Here is a 17,515-nt window from a genome sequence, read left to right as displayed (position 1 = left end):
TGTTGGAGCCCTTCTAAGCACGGGGCTCTGTGCTACTGCACAGGTCACATGTGCATGATGCTGGCCCTGGCCCAGGAGCCTCAGGTTTTAGCCCAGCCTTCAAGATGGTAAGGACCTGACAGAGCTCAGGACAGCACTGCCACTGCAGGTGTCCCTTAGCTGCCTCCGATCTGCTTGCCTATCCTTTTTTTCCCAGTGTCCTGATGACAATATGCACAATACTTGGAAAAGTTACATTTTCAGAGAAAGCCACTGGGGTGTAGTTTCTGCAAAAAAAGGTATGTGGTTTCACCATTGTTAGGCAGTTTATCTCAGGAAGTGGGAAGCTCCTTCCAGAAACAAGCCCAGGGGATCCAAGCTCTACAAATTTAGCTCTAGCTAAGGCTTCTCGTTTGCTTCTAAAATACCTGACAACCCTTCATTTTTGTATTCAAAGCAGCCAGCATGTTCCAAAGTGTTTACCAGCACCCAGGAAAGAAAAGTCCAGAACTGGCTCCTAAGGTCCTACCAGTATTTACAATGCTGTGTCTAAGAGCCACAGGGTGAGGCTAGGGAAAGCCCTTGTCAGAGTCGGAAGTTTGATCTGCTGTGTGACCCTAGGACCTGTTCCTACCCCTCTTTGGCCTTCAGCTACGCCACCAAGCCCCATGAAAATGAGGACATCAAACTGGTGTGTCTCCCCTGCCCCACCTAGCTCTTGCCCTCTACCACTCACCTTCAGGAAGTATGTTTGTAAGACAGACCAGGCTCATGAGAAGTGAATTGGGAAATGAAGGCATCCAAGCTGATTGACAAATTAAGTAGGAAGAGGTAAGGACCACCTTTTTGAATTGCAGACCCGCATATTCTGCATGCCTTCCCTGGAAAGGGAGTGCCCTAATGTCTGCAGAGCTCCTAGCCGAATTCTCTAGATTCCCTTACATCCTAAGCATGTTCCTGCATGCAGGGTACATTCTTCCTGGTCGCTTCCTAGTGAGAGTCTGCTTCATAAAGAGAAAGTGCAGCTCAAGTCCATCCCTTATGGGCTCTGTGACCTTGGGCAAGTCCCAAATCACTGTGGGTCTCCTTCTTCCCAAGAGGGGAGTGGATGGGTCATTAAGGAGTGCCTCAGTCCTAAAATAAATTTTATGATTCTCCTAAGAGGTCACCTAAGAGGTCGTCTGGCAGGTATTTTCTGTGCCCACTACCTTTTTCTGAGGAAGTAATGTGTGAGTAGGAAAAGGGCCTGAGTGGTCTGCTGTGAATCTCTGCTGTCTCACTAGTTAGCATCTCTCATCTTGGCTGCTGCTGCTTGGAAGATATCCATATAAACCCAGGGCCTTTTTAAAATTTTTTATTTATTTTTATTTTTTTGAGACAAGAGTTTTACTCTTGTCGCCCAGGCTGGAGTGCAATGGTGCAATCTCAGCTCACTGCAACCTCCGCCTCTCGGGTTCAAGCAATTCTCCTGCCTCAGCCTCCTGAGTAGCTGGGATTACAGGGCTGTGCCACCACGCTCAGCTAATTTTTGTATTTTTAGTAGAGATGGGGTTTTACCATGTTGGCCAGGCTGGTCTCAAACTCCTGACCTCAGGTGATCTGCCTGCCTCGGCCTCCCAAAGTGCTGGGATGACAGGCGTGAGGCACTGCGCCCGGCCTAACCCAGGGACTTCTTAGCTAGCTCAATGGTCCCAGCACCTACCCTTCTCTTTGGTAATCTTCGTCCAGATTTGACAGGAGCTGCGAGCCCGCCGTGGAGAGATCGACAGCAGCCAGAGGCAAGTCCCGATAGGCAAAGTTCACCAGCTGCACAGGAGCAATGCTCTTGGTTTCTTCGTCTACTTGTTGGGAGATGATCTCAACTTCAGAAATTCCTCCTTCTATGGCAGGCCTGGGTTGGAGAGGAGGAACAATGGGAAAGAGTCATCTTCAAGGGCCAAAAAATTCTTCCATTCCTCAAGGAAAAGAAGGAGAATGCTGCTATGCTGGTGCAGGGCTGAGGAAGCTTAAGGTTGCGCCTCTTCCCTCTTGGCCACCCGAGGACTGGACTGAGGCCCTAACAGTCCCATCTCTTTCAGTGGTTGGGGAAAAATGGGAGAATGGGAAGAGGAAGTGCTCAGACCTGAAAATATGAGCTTTAGTGGGGCAGGGTCCTTCATGAAGGGGAGGTAAAGACCCAGATGGATAAACTGCCAGCCAGCAAAACTATGGCTTAGACTTTTAGGACTCTGGGTCACTGGACTCTATATGGAAGTAAGATATTCTTTTAAGTTGTCTCCTGAGTTTCTTTGTAAAGGTGTTTCGAAATGTTTCTATTCTCTATTCCACAGTAGAGAAAACAGGTTTCTGTTCACAACTGGATGTACTGTGGTGATAGAGGAGCCTACATGGAGACTTGCAGAGACCTAGTGGGCCTTGGGGTGGTGAGGACAGGAGGCTCCAGCTGTCCCTGGTAGCCACTCCCTTCCTACTTGAACTGGTCCTACCATATGTCTCTTCTTAAGGTTGGGAATAGGGGATGGGAGTCACTTGATCCAATGTCTGAGGGGTTGTGGGTCTCTTCCTGTGTTACTGTCAGGCTCACCTTGGGCACGGCCAATAACTGACCACTCCAGTGGCATTCCCGGGCATCTCAGCCAGGGCAGTACCACCTCCCAATCTACCAGGGGGTATTTGGCAATTTGTGGAGGTATTTTTAGTTGCCACCATGACCACAGGTGATTGCTATTGACATTTAAGTAGGGCTGGGGACGCTACACATTCTGCAATGTGTCAATAACAACTAAAAACTGTCCTGCCCAAACACCCACAGCAACCCTGTCCAGAGATGCTGGACTAGAAAACTTTCCTTTAGCTTCCTGGGGCACCATCTTTGGTCTGTCCAGTATGTCCTTGACCCTATCTCATCCTGTAGGCACAAGAGTGAGCCCTTGTCCAAACAATGAAAGTTAGAAAGGAACAATAGTATAATGGCAAGGAGTAAAATTTAAATATTGGAGGGAACATTGAGGGTCAGTGCCCAGGATAATGAGGGCCCAGTTTTCATACTGAGATGGCAGCCCTGTCTGCTGTAAACTGTTCTTGGGCTCTGGTGCTGGCTTGAATGCCAACTTCTGCAGGGCTCCTCCTGAACCTCAGTTTCTCCAATCAGAACATGAGGAGGTAAAATAGAATATTCCTAAGGGCTGTTCCTTCTCACTCTATGATCTGACATGGATAACAGACATATGGAGAAGATTGGAGGAGCTCTGGAGTGACAAGTCCCTATACTTGTGTGGGAGCTCTGAATTCTAAACTTTTCCAACAACCATTGAAATCTAACCAACAATACATAGCTGCAGGCCGGGCGTGGTGGCTCATGCCTGCAATCCCAGCACTTTGGGAGGCCAAGGCAGGTGGATCACCTGAGGTTAGGAGTTCAAGACCAGCCTGACCAGCATGGTGAAACCGTCTCTACTAAAAATACACAAAATTAGCTGGATGTGGTGGCGCATGCCTGTAATCCCAGCTAATTGGGAGTCTGAGGCAGGAGAATCGCTTGAACCCGGGAGGTGGAGGTTGCAGTGAGCTGAGATTGGGCCATTGCACTCCAGCCTGGGCAACAAGAGTGAAACTCTGTCTCAAAAGAAAAACAAAAACAAAACACAGCTGCAGTTATCCAGTAAGTTCAGAGATTAATCTACCTACTTCTCTTTTGCTTGGATTATCCGATAATTAAGGGGAAAGTGAGATTCTTATTTGAATGCCACAGACTGGCTGCCTAGACCACCTGAATTCACCAAGTAATTTCTAATGCCCGATTCTTATTTGTAGGCCTTATTTAAACCTTTGCTTTTTGCTACTTGTCAAGCACAGATAATAGTACTCATCATTGCATGACATTTACAAAATGACTCAAGATCTTTAAACGAAACAGTCATAGAATATGAGGTTTCAATGTTTCTCAACAATTTATATAAAAGCGTGGGTGTGTATGGGGGGAATCCCAGCTCCCCTAGATGTTTCCCAAAAAGCAGATGCCGGGTTGAATTTGTTCCCTCTTTTCTTCTGGATGACTCAAGGAAACTATGGATCGCTGAACTAAACAGAGAGAACTTTCTGATTAATAAGGTGTTCATGGAGAGAAATTAACAGGATATGGCTCTGAGAAGTGCGAACAAACTATTTCTGCCTTTCCAACATTTCTGTCTCACGTTCCCCTCCCATCAGTGGTCACAGTGGCCTGGCACCATCTCTGGCCATGTGGTGGTCATCTCAGCAGAGAGACAAGGCCTCTTCTGGTGAAGTGAAGGTCCCACAGTGTATAGGCTATATTAGCTTATACCCTTTCCTTAGATACAAAGAATGGTAGGGTAGACAACATGTATTAATGGTTCCATTCGTTACCTCTCCTTGAGCCCATGCCCTTTGGCATATAACTCCACAGCTCTTTCCATCAAAAGAAAGAATGTATTTTTCTAACCCTTAATTCAGCATTCAGCCATGTGACTCGTTTTTGCCAACAGGATGTTAGATGGTAGAAGAGCCAAGTTAGACACCAGCAGAGGCATGAAAAGGCTCTGTGAATTTCTGCCTGTGCTCTTGTACCTCCAACATCACCCATGGGAGGATGAGCAGCCTAGCCTACTGGAGGATGAGAGACATGGAGCAGAGTCCAGCCTCCTCTAGATCAGCTGACAGCCAGCTATGACCCACATTTAAAAGTCATCCCAGCCAAGATCAGAGGAACTATCTAGCTGAGTACCCCAGACATGTGAGCAATAAACATTTTTTGTTGTATTCTACTAAGGTTCTATGGTTGGTTGTACACAGCATTACTGTGTCAATAGATAACAGATTCATACTCCAGATGACAGAGCAGTCAGGCCCGTATCTAAATAGGCCAGGACAGTGCGGTGTAATAGGAGTGCTGTTTTCATCTTAGTATTCATACCAACCACTTGCAAAACACAAAATAAGTGACCACCTTGCAGGTGCTTGGTAAGATTAAGTGGTTGGTTCATATGGCATCTCAGGTTTTGGGAACTGAAAGCAATTCTCCCTTAAGAATTCTGCCCCAGGTTTCATAAAGCCTGGTTTTAGAAACCCTCTTAGATTTCTAAATTTCCTTGCAATTCCCATTTTGTTAATTCACCTTCAGAGCTTCCTAATCTTGTCTTGAGTCTTGCTTTTGAAAGGTTTCTCCATTTTCTGTGGCCTCCTGCTAAAGGAAATGTACATAGTGGTTGCCTAAATTAGAAGATCTTCATCTTCTGGGAGATTTATAGCCACAGTTCTGGATCCAGAGAGCAGATCCCAGCATTACTTACTGTGGATTGGTCATGTTGAAAGATGCAGCCAGAGCCATGGGTTTTCTTGGTGTTTAGTGGGGCTCAGCTGTCCTGAAGCCTGCTGTCAGCATTTCCAAGCGTGGGTTCTACAAGACACATACAAATATAGTGCCCTGAAAACAAAAATAGGAACTTATTACCTTCAGATGCCAAACCAAAGTCCTCCTAAGCTCATCTAAAAATGGGAGTCCTTAGAACTTTCTTCCATCTAGCACTTTTCTTCAAAGTAATGTTGAATAGATTCTTACAATTACCCTATGGAAGGGTAATAATAAGCATAATTTCTCTTTTTTAGATGAGGAAACAAGGCCAGAGTGACAAAATGACTTTTTTGTGTCACAGAGATGGTAGAAGAGCCAGGTTAGTGCCCAGGTTCTCTGACTTCTTATCCACAGTTCTTCCCACTAAACGGCTGTGCTCCCCAAAACAGTGTCCCTTTATACTGCAGCTTTGAGAGGCTTCAAAATAAGGTTTGTCTAAAAAATCTCAAATGTTTTCCATGTATTTTTTCTCCCACTTCCCTTTCCCTTCCGGTAGTTCTGTCTTTTCGTGCAGGCTTTTCTCTTCTTCTCCTCTCAGCTCATTCCGAGAGCAGAAAGAATAGACCCTGGAGCTGGGCTGCCACAGTCAGAGCCTCACTCCTACTTACCAGCTCTGTGACCTGGAGTGAGCTACTTACACCCTATCCTCAGTTTCCCCACTTGAAAAATAGGGATAATAACAGAACTAACTACATGAGGTCATGCCTGTAAGACACTAGCATAGTGCCTGACACTTAGTAAGTACTATATAAGTGTTGGATTTCATTATTATTATTTATTTATTTTATTTATTTATTTTTTTGAGATGGAATTTCACTCTTGTCGCCTAGGCTGGAGTGCAATGGTGCGATATCGGCTCACTGCAACCTTGCCTTCTGGGTTAAAGCGATTCTCCTGCCTCAGCCTCCAGAAGTAACTGAGGTTACAGGGATGCACCACCACATCCAGCTAATTGTTTTTGTATTTTTAGTAGAAACGGGGTTTCTCCATGTTGATCAGGCTGGTCTCGAATTACTGACCTCAGGTGATCCGCCCACCTCGGCCTCCCAAAGTGCTGGGATTACAGGGGTGAGCCACCGTGCCCAGCTTAATTTATTCATTTATTTATGTTTAGACAGGGTCTCACTCCGTCACCAGGTTGGAGTGCAGTGGTGCGATCTTGGCTCACTGCAGCCTTGACCTCCTGGGCTCAAGTGACCCTCTGCCTCAGCCTCAGCTGGGGCTACAGGCACATACTACCACACTCAGCTAATTTTTTGGACTTTTGGTAGAGTCGGGGTTTTGCTGTATTGCCCAGGCTGGTCTCAAACTCCTGAGCTCAAGTGATCAACCCACCTCAGCCTCCTAAAGTGCTGGGATTACAGGTGTGAGCCACTGTGTCTGGCCAGTTATAATAATAATTATTATTATCATTATCTGAGAGACAGAGTCTTGCTCTGTCTCCCAGGCTGGAGTGCAGTGGCGCAATTTTGGCTCACTGCAACCTCCACCTCCTGGGTTAAAGTGATTCTCATGCCTCAGCCTCCTAAGTAGCTGGGACTACAGGCATGTGCCACCACACCCAGCTATTTTTGTATTTTTAGTAGAGACAGGGTTTTGCCATGTTGGCCAGGCTGCTCTCATACTCCTGACCTCAAGTGATCTGCCCACCTTGGCCTCCCAAAGTGCTGGGATTACAGGCTGAGCCACTGTGCCCTGCCCATAATAATTTTTTTTTTTAATAAATTAAAAGGGCATAGTCTGTTGAACCTGAGTATATTCCAACACATTTAGATGGCTGAATATAGTATTTCCTCTTAAAAATTGGATGAGCAGGCCAGGTGCAGTGGGTGGCTCATGTCTGTAATCCCAGCACTTTGGGAGGCCGAGGCGGGTGATCACAAGGTCAGGAGATCGAGACCATCCTGCCTAACACGGTAAAACCCCGTCTCTACTAAAAATACAAAAAATTAGCCAGGTGTGGCGGTGGACGCCTGTAGTCCCAGCTACTGGAGAGGCTGAGGCAAGAGAATTGTAGGAACCCGGGAGGCGGAGCTTGTAGTGAGCTGAGATCATGCCACTGCACTCCAGCCTGGGCGACAGAGCGAGATTCCGTCTCAAAAAAAAAAAGAAAAAAATTGGATTGGTAAACAGCATATACTTTTCTATCAACCAGTGCTACAGTTCCATCTAGAAGTCTTCTGGGAGACAGGGCAGCCCAGCAGAAGATACACAGACAAAATAACTCAGAACCCAGGTTCTTAAAGGAGCAAGGAAGTTCCTTTAAGCAATGTGTAATTAAGAAAAGAAAGTGCTCAAGTTAAAGAAACTTAAGGAAATCCTGGGGAAGTCTGAACTTAGAGCAGTTGGAATTAACAGAGATAGAGAGCTCTCTAAAAGCAGAAGGGCCTCCAAAGAGGAAGCCATCAACCATATCCACACCAGATGTTTGTGGGGCAGTGGAAGCAAGGGACGAACGCTCAGAGCCAACACCAAGGAGAAATGGACAGATGTTTTGTAACCACATCTTACTTAGAGCTTCACCTTCCCTTAGTATTTCTTAGTAAGGAGGGTCTAAGCATGAAAAACAGAACTGTCTTCTATAGTATTTGGGATATGAAATCCATTTTATACTGAGTCTTATAAAATTCCATAACATAGATTTAATCAGTCTCAATCTTTTTATGTTCTCTTTATAAAACCTCAAGTTAATAAAGTCTTCTGAGTAATAAGACTGATCACATAGAGTGTCTAAACTCAACTGACAATGAAGTCAGGATTGAGATATCCATAAACGGGAAGCCAGATGAGCAATCCTTCTTTCCAGAATGGTGTTTTAACAACAAGCTGTATTCCCAAATGAGGTTTTTTGGTTTTGTTTTGTTTTTGAGACAGAGTTTTGCTCTTGTTACCCAGGCTGGAGAGCAGTGAGCAGTGGTGTGATCTCAGCTCCCTGCAACCTCCACCTCCCGGGTTCATGCAATTCTCCTGCCTCAGCCTCCCAAGTAGCTGGGATTACAGGTGCCTGCCACCATGCCCAGCTAATTTTTGTATTTTTAGGTTTCACCACGTTGGCCAGGCTGGTCTCGAACTCCTGACCTCAGGTAACCCACCCACCTCAGCCTCACAAAGTGCTGGGATTACAGGCGTGAGCCACCATGCCTGGCCCCAGATTAGTATTTTACATGCTACACAAGGTATTAGCCCTGTGGGGAATATAATGGGAAGGTCATTACTTTCATGGACCTTCCTGTCTCTCTGGGCAGGCAAATTTAAAAAATACAAAACTCCAAACTTTTTGCACATTTCTAGTAGTGAAGAACAAGTAAAAATTCACAAATCTTTATTTATAAATAATAAACATTAATGACCACATTAATATAGCCAATATAAAACATACAAAAAAGAAATGCAGATTTTGAAAAAATTTTTTTTAATTTAACTTTTGGCCGGGCGCGGTTGCTCATGCCTGTAATCCTAGCACTTTGGGAGGCTGAGGTGGGTGGATCACGAGGTCAGGAGATCGAGACCATCCTGGCCAACACGGTGAAACCCTGTCTCTACTAAAAATACAAAAAATTAGCTGGGCGTGGTGGCAGATGCCTGTAGTCCCAGCTACTCGGGAGGCTGAGGCAGGAGAACGGCAAAAACCTGGGAGGCGGAGCTTGCAGTGAGCTGAGATCGCGCCACTGCACTCCAGCCTGGGCGACTGAGCGGGACTCGGTCTCAATAAATAAATAAATAAATAAATAAATGTAACTTTTTAGGAAGGAAAATTTCAAATATATACAATTGTAGAGAATTGTATCATGGACCTCTAGTTCCCCACCACCCAACGTCAATGTTATCAGCTCACAGGCAGTCTTTTTTCTGTATCCCTGCCTGTCTCCACTGCTCACAACTGCTTTGGAATAAGTCCTAGATGCCATTTCATTCACCTGTATTGCATATGTAGTTCTAAGGGTAACGATGAGAAGGATTCCTTTTAAAAGAAATAATCACAAAGCTATCATCATCCCCAAGTCAACAATCTTTCCTTTTCTCTTTTCTTTTTTTTTTTTTTTTTTGAGACACAGTTTCACTCTGTCACCCAGGCTAGAGGGCGCTGGCACAATCTCAGCTCAGTGCAACCCCTACCTCCTGGGTCAAGCAATTCTTGTGCCTCAGCTTCCCAAGTAGCTGGGATTACAGGCGTGTGCCGCCATGCCCAGCTAATTTTTTTTATATTATTAGTAGAGACGGGGTTTCGCCATGTTGGCCAGGCTGGTCTTAAACTCCTGACCTCAAGTGATCCAACCACCTCGGCCTCCGAAAGTGCTGGAATTACAGGCGTGAGCCACTGCATCCGGCATTTTTTTTTTTTTTTTTTTTTTTTGGAGACAGGGTCTCACTCTGTTGCCCAGACTGGAGTGCAGTGGTACAATGGTAACTCACTACAGCCTCGAACTCCTGGGCTAAAAGTGATCCCCCCACATCAGCCTCCAGAGTAGCTGAAAAGCACAAGCCACCACACCCGGCTAATTTTTGTATTTTTTGTAGAGAGGAGGTCTCAGTATGTTGCCCAGGCTGGTCTCGAACTCCTAGGCTCAAGCAATCTTCCCGCCTTGGCCTCCCAAAGTGCTAGGATTACCGGAGTGAGTCACCATGCCTGGCCAGTATTTTCTTTATATTATTAAACATCCGGACATTGTTCACATTTCCCCCATTTGTCCTGTATATTTTTTTTAAGGTTTGTTGAATCAGGAGCCAAACAGGCCACACATTATGATTAATATGACTCTTGGGTCTCATTAAATCTACAGGTTTCCCCTTCCTCTACCTCATTTTTTCCCTTGCAATTAATTGGAAAAACTGGGTCATTTGTCTCATAATGTTTCCCACAGACTGGATTATGGTGATTGTATTTCCTTAGCAGTTTTCTTTCTTTTTTCTTTTTTATTTGAGACAAAGTTTCGCTCTTGTTGCCCAGGCTGGAGTGTAATTGTGTGATCTCAGCTCACTGCAACCTCCACCTCCCAGGTTCAAGTTATTCTTCTGCCTCAGCCTCCCGGGTAGCTGGGATTACAGGCAGGCGCCACAACATCCGGCTAATTTTTATTTGTAGTAGAGATGGGGTTTCTCCATGTTGGCCAGGCTAGTCTCGAACTCCCTACCTCAGGTGATCTGCCCACCTCGGCCTCCCAAAGTGCTGGGATTACAGGTATGAGCCACTGCGCCCAGCCTCCTTAGCATTTTTCTAACATGTTCCTCTGTCCCCTATATTTCCTATAAATTTTAATTAGTTTATAGACTTTAATCAGATTCAGCTTCAATTTTTTTTGCAAGATTTCATAGGTGGTACCATAACTTCAATAGGAGACACATACTGTCTTCTTGTCCCTCTTTTTATGATACTAACAGCCATTGATAATTGCTTCCTAGATCAATTAATTCATTAAGGTTTGCAAAATGGTGATATTTTAATTTTATTGTCCTTTTTTTCATTGGTCAGCTTCTATTCAGACAGACTTTCCCTCCTCAGTTATTTGATTAGCCTAAGGTAAGGTTTATATAAGGAAAGAAGGAAAATGCTTAACTTTCTCCCCTTCATTTGTTCTCAAAATAATAAATTAGCATCTTGGTATCTTCCAAAATGATCAACAAGATGCTTATGGTTGTTTAAGCAGCTCCAGGGATTCATTCATTCACTCAGCAGAGGCTGAGTGAAGGAGCAGATTCCCTGAAAAAGCAGCAGCACTTTCCTGGAAAGGAGATGTGGGAGAGGGTAAGAAACGATTGGCCTCAACAGTACAAGGGCAAAGTTGAGGGAGGAAAAGAAGATAAAATCATATTTAGATGGACAATGAGCAGGTGGCTTCAGCTGGAGGTTTTAATCCATAACAAGCAGCACATTTTAGAAGGCAAAATTCCCTATGACGATGGGAATGCTAAGCCTGTTTGTTATTTAAAAATAATATTTCCCAAACAAAATAACCCTCAAAACACAAGCCTAGCATGAAGCAGGCATAGTCTAGCACTCTAAAAATGAACATCCAAAGTGCCAACCTGCTGTTTCATAAACCTGGTAAAAGTAGAAAATAAAACCTGTTTTGGATTTACTGGGTGGGTGGGAAGGCTGCTTTTAAGACTTTAGTCAAATTCCAGTCTCTTCCACTTGTTGGTCATGAGTCTATGTATTTACCCATATATGTGTTCCAGTGAGATCTGCCAAGTTCAACCTTCCTAAGCTAACATCCTTGGAATTTTAGGGCTGAACAAGGCCACTTAGATCAAGTAGTCAGTCCCCTGAAAAAAGCCAGAATTCCACTCACCTGTCCCAGAGACCCCCAAGTCTGTTCATCACCTCTTACTTGAGTGACGGCCCCATGGCACACATGACCTGCTTTCATACCCATTTCAGTGTTTCCCATGCCTGGTTTTAATCTGAATCACCTGGGGATCTTTGGGGAAATAGAAACTCATAGGTGCACTGCAGAAATGCTAAATCAGAACTCTGCAGGTGAAGTTTGAGACCCTGTTTAAGTTTCCCAGGTGTTCCTGACATGCAACCATTCCACTTGACCCTCTGTATCAGTGGTTCTCAAACCTTCTCATGTACCAGAATAATGACCTGAAGGGCTTATTAAAAACCAGCTTGCTGGCTCTGCCCACGAAATTTCTAATTTAGTATGTCTGGAGTGTTCGAAAATGTACATTTCTAACAAATTCCCAGAGGATACTCATCTGCTGACCCACTGACCACACTCTGATCTACTGAATCAGAAAGTTTGCTCAAGGTAGTTATTTTTATCCCTATTTTGCAGATGAAGTTAACTGGTTGCAAAGCTACTGTGTTGGAATTAGCAGAAGCTATGCTGACCAAGCTGAAGAACCAGAGATAGGGTATATCAGTTAGAAATACTTTTGTTTGCAAACAACAGAATACCTGGTAGTGACTTAGGCAGTGAAGACTTCAGGCCAGGTGTGGTGGCTCATGCCTGTTATCCCAGCACTTTGGGAGGCCGAGGTGGGTGGATCACTTGAGATCAGGAGTTAGAGGCCAGCTTGGCCAACATGGTAAATCTCATCTCTACTAAAAATACAAAAATTAGCTAGGTGTGGTGGCTTGCACCTATAGGGTTGGCTGCTCTGGAGGTTTAAGTGGGAGAACTACTTGAGACAAGGAGTTTGAGGCTGCAGTGAGCTATGATTGAGCCACTGCACTCCAGCCTGGGCAACAGATCACGGCACTGTCTTAAATTAAAAAATGAAATAAAAAGGACTAGAGGTAGATGATTCCAGAACTGGAGAAGTGGCACCCAGGCTCTTTTTTCCCCCCCACATAGCTGAGGTATGACTGACAAATAAAATTGTATATATTTAAGACATAAACTGTAACATTTTGATATATGTATACATTGTGAAATGATTACCACAATCAAGGTAATTAACATATCGATCACATCATATAATTATCTTTTTTGTTTGGTAGTAATGAGAATACTTGAGATTTCCTCTCAGCAAATTTAAGCATAAAATATGTTGTTATTGACCACTATTAGTCACTCTGGTGGTTATTATTAACCATTATTAGTCACAAACCTAATACCTTAGGTCTCCAGCATGTATTCATTTTATAACTGAAGATTTGTACCCTTTGACCAATATCTCCTCTTCTCCCTCACCACCCACCCCTGCAACCCCCGGTAACTATCATTCTACTCTCTTATTACTATGAGTTCAACTTTTTTTTTTTTTTTTTTTTTTTGAGACGGAGTCTCGCTCTGTCGCCCAGGCTGGAGTGCAGTGGCCAGATCTCGCTTCACTACAAGCTCCACCTTCCAGGTTCACGCCATTCTCCTGCCTCAGCCTCCCCAGTAGCTGGGACTACAGGTGCCAGCCACTGCGCCCGGCTAATTTTTTGTATTTTTAGTAGAGACGGGGTTTCACTGTGTTAGCCAGGATGGTCTTGATCTCCTGACCTTGTGATCTGCCCGCCTCAGCCTCCCAAACTGCTGGGATTACAGGTGTGAGCCACCGTGCCCGGCGAGTTCAACTTTAAAAAACAGAAAAAAAATGATTCTACATATAGGCTGGGTGCAGTGGCTCACGCCTATAATCCCAGCACTTTGGAAGGCCGAGGAAGTCGGACTACCTGACATCAGGAGGTCGAGACCAGCCTAGCCAACATGGTGAAATCCCATCTGTACTAAAAATACAAAAATTAGCCGGGCGTGGTGGGCACCTGTAATCCTAGCTACTTGGGAGGCTGAGGCAGGAGAATTGCTTGAACTCGGGAGGCAAAGGTTGCAGTGATCCAAGATCGTGCCACTGCACTCCAGCCTGGGCGACAGAGTGAGACTCTGTCACAAAAAAAAAAAAAAAAAAAAAGGTTCTACATATAAGTGAGATCGTGCAGTGTCTTTCTGTGACTGGCTTACTTAGCATAATATTCTCGAGGTTCATCCATCTTGTTGCAAGTGGCAAAATTATTGAGCTCTTTTAAAGGCTGAATACTATTCCACTATATATATATATATATATGCACATATATATATACATACATATCTATACACACACACACACACACACACACACACATATTCATCTGTTGATGGACACTTAGGTTGCTTCCAAATCTGGGATACTGTGAATAGTGCTGCAATAAACATGAGTGCAGATATCTCTTCAAGATAGTGATTTCCTTTCCTTTGAATATATACTCAGCAGTGGGATTCCTAGATCATATGGTAGTTCTATTTTGAGTTTTTTGAGGAGTATCCATACTGTTTTCCACACTGGCTGTACCAATTTACATTCCTACCACAATATACAAGGTTCTCTTTTTTCCACATCTTTGCCAACTCTTTTGACTTTTTTATAATAGTCATCCTGACAGGTGTGATGTGATATCTCATTGTGGTTTGGATTTGCATTTCCCTGATGATTGGTGATGTTGAGCACCTTTCATAAACCTGTTGGCCATTTCTCCTTTGGAGAAATATTTATTCAGGACCTTTGCCACCTGCCCCCACCCCCCGCTTTTTTTTTTTTTTTTTAGATGGAGTCTGGTTCTGTCACCCAGGCTGGAGTGCAGTGGTGCGATCTCGGCTCACTGCAGCCTCTGCCTCCTGGGTTCCAGCAATTCTCCTGCCTCAGCCTCCCAGGTAGCTGGGATTACAGGCGCACGCCACCAGGACTGGTTAATTTTTGTATTTTTAGTAGAGACAGGGTTTCACCATGTTGGCCAGGCTGGTCTTGAACTCCCGACCTCAGGTGATCTGCCCACCTGGGCCTCCCAGAGTGCTGGGATTACAGGCGTGAGCCACCATGCCCAGCCCCATTTTTTTTTTCAAACAGGGCTATTGAGTTGTATGGGTTCCTTATGTATTATATATTGAGTTGTATGGGTTCCTTCTATATTATATACTGAGTTGTATGGGTTCCTTCTATATTATATACTGAGTTGTATGGGTTCCTTCTATATTATATACTGAGTTGTATGGGTTCCTTCTATATTATATACTGAGTTGTATGGGTTCCTCATATATTATATACTGAGTTGTATGGGTTCCTCATATATTATATACTGAGTTGTATGGGTTCCTTCTATATTATATACTGAGTTGTATGGGTTCCTTCTATATTATATACTGAGTTGTATGGGTTCCTTCTATATTATATACTGAGTTGTATGGGTTCCTTCTATATTATATACTGAGTTGTATGGGTTCCTTCTATATTATATACTGAGTTGTATGGGTTCCTTCTATATTATATACTGAGTTGTATGGGTTCCTTCTATATTATATACTGAGTTGTATGGGTTCCTTCTATATTATATACTGAGTTGTATGGGTTCCTCATATATTATATATTGAGTTGTATGGGTTCCTTATATATTATATATTGAGTTGTATGGGTTCCTTATATATTATATATTGAGTTGTATGGGTTCCTTATATATTATATATTGAGTTGTATGGGTTCCTTATATATTATATATTGAGTTGTATGGGTTCCTTATATATTATATATTGAGTTGTATGGGTTCCTTATATATTATATATTGAGTTGTATGGGTTTCTTATATCTATTGGATTTTAACTCCTTATCTGATAACTCCTTATCAGATATATTGCTAAAACATATTTCCTCCCATTCTGTAGGTTGCCTTTTCATTTTGTTGTTTCCTTTGATGTGCAGAAACTTTTTATTTGATGTCATTTCTGCTTGTTTATTTTTGCTTTTGTTGCCTGAGGTTTCGGCTCCAAAATATCATTGCTGAGACCAATATCAAGAAGCTTTCACCATATGTTTTCCTATAGGGGTTTTGATTTTTATGTATGGTGCAAGATAAGCATTCAGTTTAATTTTTTAATGTGAATATCCAGTTTTCCCAGTTTTTCTATTAAAGAGACTATCCTTTTCCCATCATGTATTTTTGGCACTTTGGTGCAAAATTAGTTGATTACAAAGGCATGGGTTTATTTCTGGGCTCTTTGTTCTATTCCATTGGTCAGCCTGTTTTTATGCCAGGACCATGTGGTTTTGACTACAATAGCTTTGTAATATAGCTTAAATCAGAAAGTGTGATGCCTCTGGCTTTTTTTCTTCTTCCTCAAAATTGCTTTAGCTATCTGGGGTCTTTTGTGGTTCCATACACATTTTAGGAATTTTTTTTTCTGTGAAAAGCGCCATTGGAATTTTTGTTTGTTTAGAGAGAGTCTCACTCCATCATCAAGGCTGGAGTACAGCAGCACAATCATAGCTCACTGTAGCCTGAAACACCTGGGCTCAAGTGATCCTTCTACCTCAGCCTTCAGAGGGGCTGGGACAACAGGCATGCACTATTATGCTTGGATAATTTTGAATTTTTTTTTAGAGTTGGGGGTCTTGCTATGTTGCCTAGGCTGGTCTGGAACCCCTGGGCTCAAGCAATTCTCCTGCCTAAGACTCCCAAATAGCTTGGATTACAGGTTCAAGACACTGTACCCAACTCACTGTTGGAATTTTGATAGGAATTCTATTGAACCTACAGATTGCTTTGGGCAGTATGGACATTTCAATAATATGAATTATTCCAATCTATGAACATAGGATATCGTTCTACTCATTTGTGCATGCTACAATTTCTTTCAAAAATGTTTTCTAGTTTTCAGTGTACAGAGAACCCAAGCTCTTCTCATCCTTCCATGCCCCTATCTTGTATGTAATGGATTTCTTATGCTTGTTTCCCTGTGGTTGCAGAATGGCTGCTGCAGCTCCAGCTTGCACATCCTCACACCCACTCCCAAACAAGAAGAAAGAATCAAAGGCTTTCTCCTTACAAGGCTTTGATCTTTTATTCAGGAGGCATCTTTCTAAGCTCTCCAGACACATTTCCTGATGTCTCCCTGGGCAGAGCTAGGACAGGGCTGCAAAGGAGCCTGGGCCAATAGACAGCTGGCCAAGGGGGTTAGGGGTGCTATATGAGCCTAGTTCAGTCAAGATTCATCCCTTGGGGCTGGACACAGTGGCTCACGCCTGTAATTCCAGCACTTTGGGACACTGAGGTGGGCAGATCACCTGAGGTTAGGAGTTTGAGACCAGTCTAGCCGACATGGTGAAACCCCTCTCTACTAAAAATACAAAAATTAGGCATGATGGCCTGCATCTGTAATCCCAGCTACTTGGGAGGCTGAGACAGGAGACTCGCTTGAAACCAGAAGGCGGAGGTTGCAGTGGCAGTGAGCCAAGATCACGCCACTGCACTCCAGCCTGGGCAACAGAGCAAGACTTCGTCTCAAAAAAAAAAAAAAAAAAAAAAAAAAAAAAGGTTAATCCCTTGGGGATAGGCATATTATTTCCATAAACATAATCTCGGTTTTCTTAGCAAGGAAGAAGCACGGAGGGACTATGGCATAGGTAACTAATTGTATGCCAGACCAGGTTTGGACACTTCTGATGTGGTTCTGAGGCTCAGCTGAGATAAGCTTTCTGAGTCTCTAAACAAGACTGGCCAAATGTTGGTGAGTGGCTGGCAGCATGTGCTCTCACAAAACCTTGGGGTTCTTTTACGTGGAGATAGCATTGCATGCACCTGAGGTTCAGTTCTGACATCATAAAGGCTGCTTTAGAAGCTGCTCCTAGGGAGAAGCCACTGAGCTCTGGCATGTTTCATGGACATCATGTTCCACACCCCCAGGAGGAGAAGGTTGTATTTCT

At 43.7% G+C, this 17,515-nt stretch overlaps 1 protein-coding gene across 6 annotated transcripts in view; it reads right to left on the bottom strand.

The window, feature by feature from the left end:
- The window catches only part of TMEM266 (transmembrane protein 266), a 150,098-nt gene that overhangs the window by 65,370 nt on the left and 67,213 nt on the right, over nt 1-17,515 (bottom strand). For all 6 annotated transcript variants that reach the window (XM_015453121.4, XM_073996419.1, XM_005560149.5 and 3 more), the window contains 2 exons: nt 5,289-5,422; nt 1,682-1,870 (listed from right to left, as the gene is read on the bottom strand). In XM_015453121.4, coding sequence (XP_015308607.1) covers nt 1,682-1,870; nt 5,289-5,326 — 227 coding nt within the window. In that variant the 5' untranslated portion in view covers nt 5,327-5,422. The remainder of the gene's footprint in view (nt 1-1,681; nt 1,871-5,288; nt 5,423-17,515) is intronic.

The sequence above is a fragment of the Macaca fascicularis genome, chromosome 7 (genome assembly GCF_037993035.2).
Source record: "Macaca fascicularis isolate 582-1 chromosome 7, T2T-MFA8v1.1".
NCBI lineage: Eukaryota > Metazoa > Chordata > Mammalia > Primates > Cercopithecidae > Macaca > Macaca fascicularis.
This window is presented reverse-complemented; position numbering and strand designations above follow the sequence as displayed.